At 44.7% G+C, this 16,756-nt stretch overlaps 1 protein-coding gene across 1 annotated transcript in view; it reads left to right on the forward strand.

The window, feature by feature from the left end:
* The window catches only part of ADAMTS12 (ADAM metallopeptidase with thrombospondin type 1 motif 12), a 402,846-nt gene extending 393,527 nt beyond the window's left edge, over positions 1-9,319 (forward strand). The window contains exon 24 of the mRNA XM_027980135.3: positions 5,170-9,319. Coding sequence (XP_027835936.2) covers positions 5,170-5,348 — 179 coding nt within the window. The 3' untranslated portion in view covers positions 5,349-9,319. The remainder of the gene's footprint in view (positions 1-5,169) is intronic.
* Positions 9,320-16,756: the final 7,437 nt, after the last annotated feature.

Consider the following 16,756-nt stretch of genomic DNA (forward strand, 5'->3'; position numbering starts at 1 on the left):
TGTCCCAACATGGGCTGCGTGGGTCTTTCTGTTGTGATGGGCTAACCATTGTGGGCGTCTGGTAGGTGTGGCTGGCTTCCTGTAAGGTTGCTGCCAGGCTCTGCCTTGGTGGGGCCAGGACATGAGATGGCTGACTGCAAGCCTACCTGTAGGCAGAGCTGGTTCCTGATATGACTGGCTATGAGGTCCATGGTGTCCCAAAGCTGCTGTTGGCCTGCTGATGTGTGACCCAGGGTGACTTAGAGCTGATGTCAGCCTGCAGATAGGTAGAGCCAGGTTTAGGGGTTTCTTGTTACAGGGCCCTGAAAGTCCTAGAGCTGGTGTTGACCCACTGGTAGGTAGGACCATATGCTGGGGCACCTTGCTGTCCAAGGTTTTTCAGAGCGGATGTTGGCCTGCCAAATGGACAAAGGCCAGGGCTTACTGACATGGCAAGCTGCAGAGTGAAACCTGGTCCTGGGACTTCTGGCTTCAGGGCCCTGGGAGTCCTGGAGTTGATGTGTCAACTTGTTGGTGGGTGGGGACTAGGCCCTGGGGTTCCTGGAGCTAGTCCTAGCACACTGGTGTGAAGGGCTGGGCTGTAGGCCCTCCACTGTGTAGGGCCAAGTCAGAGCAGCTCAGGAGGTCTTAAAGCAGCAGGACTGCTGGTGACTGGGGCTGTGTCTCCACCTGGTAGTTGCCTGACCTGGGGTATCCTGGTACAGACAGACTGCCTTCAGATTACTGCTTCTGCCTTGGGTCCTGGAGGATGTAAAATTTTGTGTGTGCCTTTTAAATAAAAGTGTTAGTTGCTCAGTCATGTCTGACTCTTTGTCACCCTATAGCTCACAGGCTCCTCTGTCCGTGGGATTCTCCAGGCAAGAATTCTGGAGTAGTAACAATTCCCTTCTCTGGGGGATCTCCATGACCCAAGGATTGAACCTGGGTCCCTTGCATCACAAGCAAATTCTTTACCATCTGAGCTAGCAGGGAAGCCCTTTAAGAATGGGGTCTTTATTTTGAGCAGCCCTTTGGCTCTCCTAAATTTGAATCCTATCAGCCTTAAGGCAGATGTTCTGGGGACTCATATTATTCATGCAAGACTACTAGTCTGGGAAGGCTGATATAGGGGTCAGGCCCCCTGCTCACGGAGAACCTCTGTGATTATTATTTTCATTTGTGGTCCACCCACCCAGAGTTATGGGTCTTAACTGTTCTACATCTCCATCCTGCCTACCTGTCTCCTTACGGTTTCTTCTTTATATCTGTAGTTGTAGAAGATCTTTTCTGCTAGTCTTTCTCATCAGTAGTTACTCTGTACATAGTTGCAATTTTAGTATGCCTGTGGGAAGAGGTGGGCTCAGGGTCTTACTGCTCCCTCTTGGCCACTCCTCAGCAGACTTCCTACTGAAAGATATTCTTCCAGATGAACAGAATTTCAATTCATTCATGTGTTCAGCAAATATTGCTGATCACAAGATGTGTTTCAGGCAAAACATAAAAACTGAGGATACAGACATGAGTATGCCACAGACCCTGGCCTCAAGGAACCCAAAGTCTTACAGAATCTGTATTTGCCAACAACATGGAAATTATTTTTTACCTTTTGTGGGAAAAATGTTATTCCTTCAACTTAGACATAGCTGACAGCAAGGGAACAAGCTTGCAACTGTCCCTTTAAGTTCCAAGTGTGATTTCTATTGAACAGACATAGGCAAATTGGGATGTCCTCTCTAAGTTGCCCCTAATTATAAGCATTGTGTGCTTTGGCTGGCATCCAGTTGGCTGATGAACACAGCCAGCCTTCATTGTTTCACAATAATAAGGAGAACTGGTGCAATTAAGCCCTGCCATGTTGTTGGGCTCACAGTTATTGTATAAATGAGCTGCTAAACATAGGCTTGGAACACAGGCTCCCAATATAGGTCACTGCCCTCCTCCACTCTTCTTTCCAGTTCCCCACTTTCAAACAGGAAGACTCAGGACCTACATGTTCCCAGCTTGTGATCCAGTGGTTCCCAAGATCAGGCAAGGACACCAGGCTTGGCTGGGTCCCTTTTATTGCTGGAGGTGTGGACCTGACAAGTGGGAGCCATGGGTTAAACAAATGAAGATATTCTGGTCAGGGAAGAACCTGTCCATGTGGACCCCTCCTCCCCCATCACCAGCACAAGAGATCCAAAGCTCTAGAGGCACTAAGGCAACATTCAGATTCCAGCATCACCATCTACTTTCCAGCTGTGTGATGTTGGGCCAGTTAGCCTTTCTGGAACCTCAGTTTTAAAAGGAGAAAAACAGACATCAGTTCAATTGCATCAGTTCAGTTGCTCAGTCATGTCTGACTCTTTGCGACCCCATGAATCACAGCACGCTAGGCCTCCCTGTCCATCACCAACTCCCAGAATTCACCCAAGCTCATGTGCATCGAGTTGGTGATGCCATCCAGCCATCTCATCCTCTGTCGTCCCCTTCTCCTCCTGCCTCCAATCCCTCCCAGCGTCAGGGTCTTTTCCAGTGAGTCAACTCTTCACATGAGGTGGCCAAAGTATTGGGAGTTTCTGCCTCAGCATCAGTCCTTCCAATGAATACCCAGGGACTGATCTCCTTCAGAATGGACTGGTTGGATCTCCTTGCAGTCCAAGGGACTCTCAAGAGTCTTCTCCAACTCCACAGTTCAAAAGCAGCAATTCTTTGGCACTCAGCTTTCTTCACAGTCCAACTCTCACACCCATACATGACCACTGGAAAAACCATAGCCTCGACTAGACGGACCTTTGTTGGCAAAGGAGAAAAACAGACATACCTATAAGTAAATTCTATGAGGATCAAATGAAATCGTATACATCAAGCACGTTGCCTAGAATGTGGTAAGTGCTTAATAAATTATCTTCGTCATTGTTATGGGGGAGGAGGTGCATTACTTTCCTAGGGCTCTTGCAAACTATCAGAAGCTTAAAGCAACAGAAATTTATTTTCACAGTTTTGGAGGCAAGGAGGTAAAAAAAAAAAAAAATCAAGGTTCCTGGTAGAATCGTGCTCTCTTGTCTTAGCTTCTGGTGGCCATCAGCTTTCTCTGACTTGTAGCTGCATAACTCCAGTCTCTGCCTCCATCATCACATGACCATCTTCCTCTGTGTGTGTGTGTCATTGCATGGCTTTCTCTTTACCATGTGTGTCTATCTCTTCTCTCTCGATAAGGACACAGTCATGTTGATTGAGAGCCCACTCTACTCCAGGGTGCCTGCATTTTTATTTACATCATAATTACATCTGCCAAGAAATATTTCCAAATAAGGTCACATCCACAGGTACCAATGGTTAAGACTTCAACTTTGAAGGAACACTGAAGCTTTGGAGGACACAATTCAACCCAGAATAAGTTAAAGACTTTGAGGTACTCTAAGAGGCCTTTCTGCTGGGTTGGCAAAAAAGTTCATTTGGGTTTTTCCATCAGATGTTTTAGAAAAACCCAAACAAACTTTTTTTGCCAACCTAATAGAATGGTAGACATCCTAGAGAGAGGTCACCCTAGAGAGAGAGCCTTTAGTAGAAAAGGCTCACATACCTTTTACAGAACAGTCTAAGATAGAACATAGTGCCATGTTTGAGCAAATGTTACAATAATAATACAGGTTTGGAGACTGGGACAGAAGGGATCCATGTGGTCCAACATGGCCAAAAGAAGCTTTGGGCCATTGGAAGCTAAGCTTTCAAACTTCAAACTGTCTTCTCTTGTAGTAGCACCAGAGCACTGACAGATTCACAGCAAGGAGACTGTGGGACAAAGAGTTACCCCAGATGCACCTTCTTCATCCACCATCCAAACAGGCCTTAGGAGAGACTTAGAAATCAGAGCAACCCTATGCTGGGCCCTGTTCCAAAGCCAGAGACCTAGGAAGGAAGCCCTGCCTCATTCTAAAGAGCAACCCACTCCAGTATTCTTGCCTGGAGAATCCCATGGACAGAGGAGCCATAGGAGCCTACAGTCCATAGGGTCGCAAAGAGTCAGACATGGCTGAAGCGAGCACACACGCATGCACTCATCTTGAGAGCATGAATTTAACGTGTTGTATTCATTCAGCTATATAAGCGGTAAGGTTTTTTCCCATCATTGCAGTCTTTTTAGTGGATTGCCTGTGATGTGCATTGCATTCTGATAGGCCCCATGGAGAACACCTGCTGCTCCTGCAGGAATGTGGGAGATGAAGAGCTCAGAATCCTATTCCACAGTAGAAACACTTGGCAGAAATACGTTCTCTTTCTGAAATATCAGATCACATTCAGAAGTTTCCTGTGGGATTAGGGGACACTGATTTATAATAGCTTTAAGATGAGGCCTGAAGAAGAAAAGCAGCAGCAATGAAAAGGTCGTGGGTTCTAGGAGCATTCTATGTTACCTGCTCTCAAGTGCAGTTAACACTTGCAAACCAAATGGAATTAGACGGTTAATAGAAGATAGCTCTTCATGGAGAAGAAGGAGGAAAAAAGGCACAGTCAAGGAACAATGAGTTCTGAGCAGGTGAAAAGCATTTTTTACCTTTGTGACCTGAAGGTGAAAAATGCAGAGAGAGGTAAAACACTTGTCACAGATTTGGGTAAAGAGGAATATTACCTCAATTTCTGCTTTTGCTAACAATTCTATTTACAAAGGACAGCAGCCTGTTTGGGGTAAAAAGCTGTACTGTAGGACTATTCAAATCTGTAATGGAGAAAGAAAGTCAGGCAGAGCTCTGAGAGGCGCTGAAGCAAAGTTGGAAACAATTTCATTTTATAAAAGAAAAATCTGTTATTGGGCCCTTATTGAACTTTTTCCAGACAAGGGCCACTGCAGTCTGAGTGTCTACCACCCACAGAATATGCGAGGATGGTCCCTGAGAAATCTAGTCCAATCATGTATGAGGAAAGGATGGTCAAGATATTAGGCTAGTACAAACATAATTGTGGTTTTGGACTGTGAATTTTAAATTATTATAACTAGGCTCAAACACATTGTTATTAGTTAAAATAGGAACCATTGTAATCAACACATTACTACACAGGCGTGACCGTCAGTAGATGTCAGCTATTATGAATCGCTATGGAGCCTTTCTCAGGAGACATATAAAATCTTCCATTAATAGAAGTTGTGCTCTTTCACTTAACAAAAAGATCATCTTTTGTTTTTTTCTCATCTTTTGTCTCCTCCCACAGATCTCCTTTGCACCAAGGACAATTTATCAGCCAGTTTCTGCCAGACGCTTAAAACCATGAAGAAATGTTCCGTGCCCACCGTGAGAGCTCAGTGCTGCCTCTCGTGTTCCCAGACACACGTGGCCCACACCCAAAGGCCAAGAAAGCGACAGCCACTCAAGAACCCCAAAGCACCCTAAGTGCAGAAGGAAGCCACCCTCCACCATAGACTGCAGCAGCCTGCTGACCAGGACATGTTCTAGCCCAGGGACCACTTTCTTGCCGTGTTATTCTGTGTTTCAGGTTCAACTTTGACTCATAACAAAACAAAGCACACTGTGTCCCTTTAGCCACACAATATCCCTCACAGGAGTCATGGCACTGTTGTGCTCACTGCTCCCTGATAGGCAGGTGAGGTGTCCAGGAGAACTGGGCTTCTCATGGGATCATCTCCTGGGAAAGGTACCAAGTTGGACAAGTCCACAAAATGATGTGTTTTGTTCCTCCCTTAAAGATAAAAACAGAGAGACCATATTTTTCCCAGACTACCTCAAGAGAGTATCAGGAAATAGAGCCTCACTTATCCAGGGAACAATTATTCTTATTAATTTACTTTGATGAAATCATTCCCTTTTTTCTTTTTTTCCTAAATCTCCCTACTTGGGGCAGCTGCTGTTTCAAATGTCACAGGAGAGCTTTCAGGAACATTCTTGTAATTCATCCAGGCAGGGGACCACTTTCTTTACCTAATATTTAACTGAGGCAGGAAGAAAAAGTCTTGGCTACAGACTCAGTCTGTCCCTAATCCCTGTAGACTCTACATCTGAGCTGTTTAGACTCCCCTGCCTTCTTAGGGGCACTAGAAGAAGAGGAAATGGGCAGGAACTATAGCTTTAGTAAACTTAAGGGATTTAGGTTATACAGAAGACATTTCTGACTTAGGATAATTTCTATGAAAACTCTTAAAAAACAAATGATCAGAAATCAGTTTCTTGTATAAGGAAGAGAATGTGGGCTTCTATTCTTCCCACTTCCCTGGCACATACCCATTCCTTTGCAGAAGAGCATATGAGTCTTTCTGTGTGACTTTCCCTTCCCTGGCACATCCCCTGCCTGGGTCTTCAATTCAGGGTGAACATCTTTCCACCACTGAGGCTTTACACATCACAAGTGCTGCAGCCAGGTCTGTGTCTACAACCCGCCCACCTACCCTCAAGTTGGGAAATGGAGCTCTAGATGGAAATATTTCTAAGACCTAGGTAAATTGCATCAATCAAATATAGAAAAACTTTGTATAAACTAATAGTCTCAAGAAAAAAACTTTTCAAAAAGGAGGTAAAGCTGATCTACTCTCTAGCACACCCAGTAGTTACTTTTGAGAATCTCTTTCCTTGAAAGGAACAGGTGAGTCAGGGAGTCCAAAAAAGTTAAGAAGGCTGAATCTTTGATGTTCCCATCACCCAGCAGGAATCAAAGTAGGTTATGGTCTCAAGTTGAAGGTGAATTTTCTGGTTTGTAAAGGGAGGTGTTTATATGAACTGAACCTGGAAAGTCAGGGGAGGGTGAGAGGAGTAGAGCCCCCAGGGAAAGAAGCCTTCAGAACCAGCTCTTGACAGAGGGGAAGGCAGGAGAGCTATCTTCATGTCAAGGGCTGCATGTCTTTAGACTCACACACAAGTACCACTAACATCCACCACGGAGCACAGTGTCCCATCTTTCCCTTGAGTTATCTCTTCGTTCAGCAGAATGGTGCTATTGAAACATGGTGCTAATATGCAGATGGTGGCAGAATGAATATAAACATGTAGATAGATGTACAAGTGGGCAAATCCATATGCATCTTCTGTTAAATGTGTAATGGTGTTGCTGGCCAACACCAGTTCTATTGCTTGGATACCAGAAGCTGAAAATTTTTATATTATGTGCTTTTTTTTTTTCAAGCCATTACTGTGTATTATTCTGATAAATGCCTGTGGAAAATAAAACACTGGGGTTGGGATGAAATTTGAGATAGGTCCAGATACAGTAGAAAAGCAAAAATGTTTACCAAAACCAGGGAATTTATTTCTGTATGATTAGGTTCTTATATTCTGTCCTTAAATCTAAACATTGCTGGCCGATGAGTCTCTGGTGAAATCAGTTTGAGAGAGAAGATGCTTAAATCATCAGTGACAGGAATAGAAGAGAACCTGATTTTTTTTCTAATGAGGCAATTTGCAAAAACTGTCCTTGAAGTGTAGTATAGGCTTTCAAGGGGATTAATTTAGTACGTTGGATGGATTTAACTTAACCTGGTACTCTGCTATCCCAGGGCTTCTCTGGTGGCTCAGATGGTAAAGAGTCATCTGCAATGCAGGAGACATGGGTTCGATCCCTGAGTTGGGAAGATCCCCTGGAGAAGGGAATGGCAACTCACTCCATTATTCTTGCCTGGAGAATTCCATGGACAGAGAAGCCTGCCTGGGGTTGCAAGGAGTCGGACAAGAGTTGGACAGAGTTGGACAAGACTGAATGACAGGTGACAGAGAATGAGATGGTTGGATGGCATCACCAAATCAATGGACATGAGTTTAAGCAAACTCTGGGAGATGGTGATGGACAGGAAAGCCTGACGTGCTGCAGTCCATGGGGTCACAAACAGTCAAACAGACTTGGCAACTGAACAACAACAACTGCTATCCTGGGATCATGCATGTCATCAGAGCCCTGGATATAACCAGTTTTACAAAACTCAGGAACAAACCCAGATTCCCGTGACCTCAGCAAACTAAACTAGGCCAGATTTCCCAATATGCAAAATGTTATTTATGACCCATGAGGAAAAGATGGTAGAAATGTAGAGAGGGTCTGACCAGGTGCCCTATTCTAGGCCTTTCCCTAGTTTCTCAAAGGCAGAATATTGGCCCCAATCCTGCATCATGAACATTCACTTCCTGTATTGAGGCTGTGAGGTAAGACAGTTGTTTAGCATCTGTCATTCTGGGTCATGAGATAGTACTTGCTACTGGAGTCATCTGACTTGGTTGTTGCCTTGACAGTCAGGGTTTTGAAAGGTCCGCATGCTAGCAATAAGAGAGGGACCTCAGATTAACAGGAACACGTGAAAGACAAGAACCTAGATGACATCTCACCATTCTTTTAAAGAACCTAGATGACATCTCACCATTCTTTCGGTGCTCACGGGGGCCAACATGAAGTAGTGATGTTGCTTTATTTCCTCCGTGGCCTCCTTTCCTCCCACCTTGAACAAGCAAGTGAGAAGTGTAGCAAGAGACACTGGATATGCATCTACCATGAACCAGAGAGGCCACCGCAGGGCCTGGTGCTTCAATACATGAAGGTTCTCAAGCCCAATCTGGTTTATGTCACCTCTACCAGTGGTAGAGTTGGGTTCATTTAGTTTTTGAACATCCAAACATAATTCAAACCACCAAGAGGAAACAACATTTCAAGAGACTAAAGAGTGAATACCTTTGTAAAAATGAAATCAATCTGTGATACAATCAGTTGCCCCTTTGTAGGAGTGACTCATTTTAATGTTGGGACTTCTTAAACAAGAGTGTATCTCTGTCCAGTCTCCTGATCCATCTCTACGTGGTGGAGCCATCCCAATGTGAAGCTTTCAGATATTGAGTGTTGCTGATAATTTCATCATGTTTCTGGAACATGATTTGAAGGATTTATATTGTTTCAGGGCATAATTTCCCAATCAATTGGTTAAAATCCCCGAAACACTGAAAGCTACACATTGCTTCACGAGAGATTACAAGTCATAGCACTTCTGACTTTAGGATGAAGCCCTAGGACAATGAAATCAGTGCACAGTGATTCACTTGCAAGAGGGAGGCCTCATGACATGAACTGTCTGGTGCTACAACTTAACCAACATATTTGATGCTATTTTTTTTAATTGCGTGTTCAAATATTGTTAGTATTATTTTAAGTTATGTCATTTAAAAAAATATGGTTGGAAAAGCACAATTCTGCCTGTCTCTCCCTCCAAAGTGGTTGCATGTGGTCTGAGGCCTCATCCATTGTCCTCTCTGCATCTCTGTACTGCTTTCCCAGGCCCAGACTCCTTAAGGGGTACCTCAGTGGGTACCACAGTATTTAAAACCAGAATGTTAACCATAGCCTGCCATTGTGTGGCATCAATAAACGGCCAGACTCACTGATGTTTCCATGTGATTCATTTACCCCTGCTATGAGACTCCCACTAGCCACCAGAGCAACTCTGGAATTTAGCAACCTGGAGGAGGATCTGTCAAGTCCTCCCTCCATCACTCCCTGCAGACTCCCTCCTCCTCCACCCCTAAATCCGCATGTCATGCGATGAGTCATATCCCAGGTGAAGTAGAACTTGGGTCTCTTCTCACGAATGATTGTGCAGTAACCAACACAACCCACCGTATGACCATCTGAAGTGATACTTGAAATCTGCCACAATCCCAGATCCAGCGCATTGGGAATTGCAGCTCACTGCATAACCTAGTCCCTCAGTCTATCCAAAGTTCAGACATAATGGAGACTTCCCTGGTGGTCCAGGGGTTAAGAGTCTGCCTGCCAATGCAGGGGACACAGGTTCAATCTCTGAAAGACCCCATGTGCCTTGGAGCACCTAAGCCTGGGTGCCACAACTACTGAGCCCACATGCACAATTATACACTGAAACCCAAGCTTTTTGAGCCCATGCTCTGCAACAAGAGAACCCACCACAGTGGGAAGCCTGTGCATTGTAACTAGAGAGTAGCCCCCACTTGCCACAACTAGAGAAAGTCTACATAGCAATGAAGACCCAGTACAGGCAAAATTAAATAAAATTTAGAAAAAAGAAAACAACAATGAATTGTAGACAAGCTTTCTCTTAATGCTCAAGAGAAAGTAATAATAAAGATGAAGAGGAATTTGCTTTAGAAATCCAACATATTTTTTCAAAGGTGGTGCACAGTATGGTAAATATAACCAGCAGTTGTATCGAGTTGGCCCAAAAGTTTATTTGGGTTGTTCTAAAACCCAAACAAACTTTTGGGCCAACCCAAAAGAATCTGGACATATGGACATGGAATACACTCACATGAATGAGTAAGATCATTGAGCAGGGAAGAGCGAGGCATCCACAGGTGACCCCTACAATGTCTGTGGGCATGCATAGGGGTGGTAGGAAGCTGGTTTGGGTCAAGAAATCAGAGGACCATGAACACCTACCTGTTTGTACCTTGAAAACTCTGCTATGGCCACTAGGTAACCCTTATCCTACAAGGCTCAGCTCAAATGCTTTTCCCCATGAAGCCAGTGCTAACTCTGCCACAAAGACAGAGGCCCTTCTCTGCTGCTGCTTCACTGTATCCATTTACCCCTAGGAGAGCAGTCCTTAATTAGAGATGGTTTTGTCCCTAGAAGACATCTGACAATATCTGAGACCCATTTGGCTTTCACAAATTTGATGGAGGGTGCTACTGGCATCTAGTGAGTACAGGCGAAGGATGCTACTAAACTTTCTATAGGACAGCCCCTCCCACCACAGAGAATTATGTGACTCAAAATGTCAGTAGTTCTGAAGCTGAAAAACTGCAGGAGAATAGCTATCACCTTGGAGTGAGTAGCAGGGTTTCTGGAGTAAAATCAAACTCACCCTAACACTCAGACCTCACCAAGAACTGATAGGGTGGGCCAGAAAACTTCCAAAGAAGAAAAAATACATATCAGGATTCAAAGGTCATTAGCTTGATAAAAATAATTTCAGAGGAGAGAGAAGGTAAGGAGCATGGCTCCACAAGAGTCTGTAATCAGCTGTTGAGGGCTCAAGTGTTCAATCCTTGAGTCAGAGGAAATAAACCAGAACTGGGTAAAATGGAAAAGTGACATATTGAGGGTTTGGAATAATCACCCTCCTCCAACTGAGGTTTCAAACCAAACAGCACAGATATACCCAGCCAGATCATGACAACAGCTTTACTGATGGTGAAGCTGGCTTGCGGAGTGTATTTTGGAGGAAGATGGAAAAGGGCTTTCCTATTCTTCTCTGCAGTGCCAGGTTTCAGGCTCAAGAGGGATGTAGGGGAAGGGGAAAGATGAGAAACGAACTACTTATGCAGTTAAACTCAGTACATAGAAGTACCCATGGCCATTAAATATTCACTAATAGTAGCCCTTCCTCTTGCACTGAGAGAAGGCTGACAGGGGTATCAAAGATCCCAAAGAGATAGCCCACCACTATCCACCCTTGATATGAACACCCCTGCTTCTATGTGAGAAAGTTAAGATTAGCATGAATGGGGAAGGGGGAGCATTATAAAAAAAAAAAAAAAGTTCCTGAGCTTCCCTGGTGTATTGCCCGCCTGCCAGGACAGGAGACACAGGTTCAATCCCTGATCTGGGAAGATGCCACGTGACTCGGAGCAACTGGGTCCATGTGCCACAACTGCAGAGTCTACGCTTTAGAGCCCTGCCAGCTGCAACTGCTGAGCCCACGCACCACACTACTGAAGTCTGTGCACCCTAGACCCTGTGCTCCGCAACAAGAGAAGCCACCGCAATAAGCCCGAGCACTCCGACGAAGAGTAGCTCCATCTCATCACAACTAGGGACAAGCCTGTGCAGCCACAAAGACCTGGCACAACCAAAAATAAATAAACAAAATTATTTTTGTAATGGTTCCTTTCCCATAAATTCTGAATGATGATGTGATTTCAAGATCATAATGAAAAGACAGAAGAAGCAGTGTAAAAGCAAGACACAGAAGTTAAGGAGAGAATGGTCCTACCTCTGTGCTTACTCTCTCACCAAGCTCTGCCCACCCACTCCCCTCTGGACAGCCGCCGGGCCCCTTCATTTCAGTGGTACTGCCCAACTCACCCCAACTTGTTTCATGGGATGTGGCCAGGACTAGGGGTGCTCACTGATGGTCCCTGCAGATCCAGCAGTAATGGGATACAGTTCCTGGGGCCAAGGTAATACCAAGGCAGGGAGCACAATCCAGTTGGAACTTGACATCAGGCAGCCACCAGCTGGGGTCCTGCTCAGATGCCAGCTACAGTGGAGCCTCTGGCACCATCACTGCATGGCTTCCTCTCTGGCTGGGAGAACAACTGGGAAACATCCCCACAGACAGCTGGGTCAGGTGGGAAGACAGAGAGGCAGGAAAGACATTAAGAGAAGTAGTCCATGGTGTTGGCTGGGTGGAGACAGGCTGGAGGGGATGGGGTGTGGCATGCTGCAACCAGGAGTGTTTTCAGAAGCAGCCCAGGCCACCATGGAAGAGAAGCTCCCTTGTTAAGTGGCATGAAGAGAAGCTCCCCATGTTAAGTGCCACCATGGCAGCCCCTCATCCCACTCTCTGGCCCCTGCCTCTGCAGCTTCCAGAAGAGGCTCTGGCCCAGGCAGGCTTGGATGTTCTAGCCACCAACACCACCTGGGCAACCCGGGACCAGACACCAGTGGGTTGCCCACGCACAGACGTGGGGCTGAAATCACAGCTGAGTCCCAGGGGCCATGCGACTTTGGAAACGGAAATGAAATCTCAATCCAAGGTGGCACAGACACTGAGTTACACCTCCTCCACCAGCTTTGTGAATTCAACACATGCAGAATATCCAAAGGGACAGCAGGTGCTCCTGAGGCTGGGAGGGGTCTGGCCTTAGCAGCCATGTGTTTTGTGGATGCATGCATGCGGGGGCTGGGCCAGGCCAGCATCTGAGCTGTCTCCATAACTCCCACAGTGGGTCCCAGGTATGAGACTACTGCAGCCCTGTGACTTGAGCTCGAAAGATCTGCCGGCCTTGTGAACGCAAAGCCTGAGAGGCACCAGGACTGATCACTGGCATGCCCATGGCTGAGGTGGGGCTAAGGGCAGCGACAAGAGCAGTGTACTTTATGAATCCACAGGATGGGTGAAAGGTGACACAGCAGAGCACACTCACAGGTGAGCAGCTCCAGGGAACAATACTCAGAGGCTCCTCGTCCAGAAAGAGTGTTCTAATCCCACCTGCCTGCGTTTGTAAGTCACTTCAGTCATGTCCAACTCTGGGCGACCCTATGGACTGTGGCCAGTCAGGCTCCTCATCCATGGGATTCTCTAGGCAAGAATACTGAAGTGGGTTGTCATGCCCTTCTCCAAGGGATCTTCCCAAACCAGGGATCAAACCTGCATCTCTTATGTCTCCTGCATTGGCAGGCAGGTTCTTCACCACTAGCGCCACCTGGGAATCCTTCCAATCCTGCCTACCTTGCAGCAAAGACCAGAAATGCAGCTCAGACTGATCTGGAGACTTCTGCTCCAACAACAGGGAGCAGACCTTGCCCCTGACAGGGCAGTGAAAAGCACCGAGCAAAAAAGAGACCCTGCTCAACATCCAGCACAGGCTCTCGTCACCACAGCATCTGTTACACCACCTATCAAGGCAGTAACAGTCAGCGTACACTGAGGGAGAGGTGGCAGGCAGCCATACTAAAAACAGCCCTCTTACCAAAACATATTAAACCCACACAGGTTACAGGGGGATGCTCTCACATAAAAATAGACCACCAAGACCAAAGTAGATAATCGTTTCTCCTAAACTCATAGAGCAAGAGAAATATAAGTGAAGAAGCCGAGGAATCACACCCAATTAAGAGGTGGAGCCAATTCCCCCGAAAGAACAATGAAACAGACCTCTTCAGTTCAATAGAGACTGAGTTCTAAAAGGAGATAATGCAAATACTGGAGGAATTTAAAAAGGTTCAACAGAAAGGCAGATTGCTATAAAAAGCTATTAGAAACTATAAGGAGAAGCCAAGAAAGGTTAGAGAATTCATTTGAAGGGATGAAAGTTGAACTAAAGGGTATAAATACCAGAACCAATAATATAGAAGAATAAATAAGTGATCTAGACTATAGAATAATGGAAATCACTCAATTAGAACAGCAGAGAGAAAGCCAAATGAAAAAAAGAAAATGAAAGCAATGTAAGAAAACCGTGGTAAAAGATGAAGTGTGCCAATTTGCACATAATAGGAATGCCAGAAGGAGAAGAGAAAGGGGGATTGAAAATGTATTTAAAGAAATTATGGCTAAAAACTTCCCAAACCTAAAGAAGGAAACAAATATCCAGACACAGGAAGTACAGAGGGTCCCAAACCAGAAAAACCCAAACAGATATACACCAAGACTTAATATAATAAAAATGGTGAAAATTAAAGATAAAAAAGGATTCTAAAGGCAGCAAAACAATGAGTTAATTACAAGGTAACCCCCATAATTCTATCAGCTGACTTCTCTACAGAAATGCTGCAGGAAAGATATATTTAAAGTCCTCAAAGGGAAAAATCTGCAACCTAGGATATTCTACCCATTCTACCATTTAGAATAGAAGGAGACATAAAGAATTCTTCAGACAAGCAAACACTAAAAGGATACAGCAACACTAAAGGAAATACTGAAAAGTCTTCTCTAAATAGAAAAGCAGTAAGAATCTACAGGAAAGAGAAAATCATAATTGGAAAGTAAATCACTTAAATAAGCCAGTACACATAATAAGAAAAAAATATCAAAAATTTCTGTGAAAGTGATGATAACCTCAATGAAGAGCAAAAGGAATGAACATGGAAATGCAAGGTGCTCACAAGGTCACACGTCCATTCCCCTCCCAGCCTCTTCACTATGCAGCTCTGGAGACTGATTCTGGGTCTCTTCCAGGACAAAGGCCATTCTCCTGGCCTCTGAACTGCCTCCGTTCTCCAAACTTCTCCTGGCTTTGTCTTACTCTATACATCCAGGGCCAAACCTCTCAGTTCCATAGGGCCTGGGTCATCTTTACCACCTTAGTCACCGTAACTTAGACCTACTCATGTGTGGTTGCTCCTGGTGGTTTGCCTTCAGAAAGAGAAAGAGCTGCACTCCCCCATATGACTCACAGAGCTGGTGCTCATTTGAAAGAAACACCGAGTCTCAATAGGAGAGCAAGCCCCTTTTGAGGAAAAAGAATGGGAGACGATGGTGGTGCCGATCAGTGAAAAAGCAGGAGCACCTTTCTCCAACTCCGTGGAAATAATTGCAGATGGAATCTGATGGTGGAGCCATTGGGGACTTAAACCCACAAAATGGCAGTTTTTTGTTTTTGTTTTTTAATATAATCACCCTTTTTTAAATTTAAATTTTATTTTTTTTAATTTATTTATTTTAATTGGAAGCTAATTACTTTACAATATTGTATTGGTTTTGCCATACATTGACATGAATCCACCATGGGTAACTGATTATCTTGCATTTGATTTTGATTTCAGACAAAGGATGAACTAATGAAGCTGAGATTAAATTAGTTCTACTTGGCCCTTGTGGATTGAGAAATGGATTAGTTATGTACTGCTGAGAGCCAATTGCCCTTTATTGTCTTTATGATTCACTAAAGAGCAGAACATTAAGAAAACTCATCTTCACTTGTCTGGTGGTTGGGGACATGGGCATCTGAATGCATCTGAATGCATCTGGACCTCAGAAGGTGAGGAAGGAATAGACAAGCTGGCAAAAATTTCTTCCCTCCTTCTCACTTAGAGAGCTGCAATGCTGGGAACAATTTCAGTTGCCAGTTTATTTGGAGCAGGGATATCAGAAGTGAAGGTGATACAGCTATGTCCATTGTTGGGATTTTTTTTTTTAACAAGATAATCACCAGACTGAAATCTTACTATTCATTTGTACCACAGTATCCCTAGGCTCATCTTTATACATTTTTATAACACAGTTCAAAAGGCCAAATTCCCTCAAGATGTGTTTACTGAGTTATTGTCATGACCTCTGAGGTTCCCAGGTAGGAGGAAAATATTTCCACTCTGGCTGAGTAAACAAGGATATTCTGGGGCTCTTGCTGCTGCTAAGTCATTTCAGTCATATCCGACTCTGTGTGATCCCATAGACAGCAGCCCAACAGGCTCCCCCGTCCATGGGATTCTCCAGGCAGGAACAGTGGAGTGGGTTGCCATTTCCTTCTCCAATTCTGGGGCTCTTAGCAGGTTATATGTTAGACGTTCCTCTGGGCCATGTCTAGTTTGGTATGAAATTGCCCAGGGTCTTTGGTGAATGAGAGCTGTCCTCTAGTCATGTAAGACTATAGGTGACAAAGTGGAAACCTAGCCTTGCACTACCCCCTGGTTCCTGAATTCCTCTGCTTGTTCACTAAAAACTTGACTGATTTCCCACTAGGCAACCAGCATTGTACTTCAAGCTCTGGTCTATTTAAGGAAGCATTAAAGCAAGCCCCTACCTTCAAGGAGTTTGCCATCCAGCAGAGAGTTCACCCAAACGTCTAAGAAGAGAAATTCAAAACTGAAATACTGCAAAAGGGAAGAATTCCAAAGAGACTACCAAGCAGAATAGTTGGTACATACAGAATCAGAATAATAAGCCATCACAGCTTGGAAAGATCATCCACAGGGAGAAAAATAATCTGAGAAAACCAGTCTCAGCTCAGTGTCTCATTCAAAGGAATAGAGTCCCCCTCCCCCAACAAAAGCAAGTGAAAAATAATTTCAAACGCTGCTAGCCTCTCCCAGAAAACATGAAGGAGTACAACTTAAGACCTGCAGCTATGTTTATTTATTTTTTAATTAATTTTAATTGGAGGCTAGTTACTTT

The sequence above is a fragment of the Ovis aries genome, chromosome 16, assembly GCF_016772045.2.
Source record: "Ovis aries strain OAR_USU_Benz2616 breed Rambouillet chromosome 16, ARS-UI_Ramb_v3.0, whole genome shotgun sequence".
NCBI lineage: Eukaryota > Metazoa > Chordata > Mammalia > Artiodactyla > Bovidae > Ovis > Ovis aries.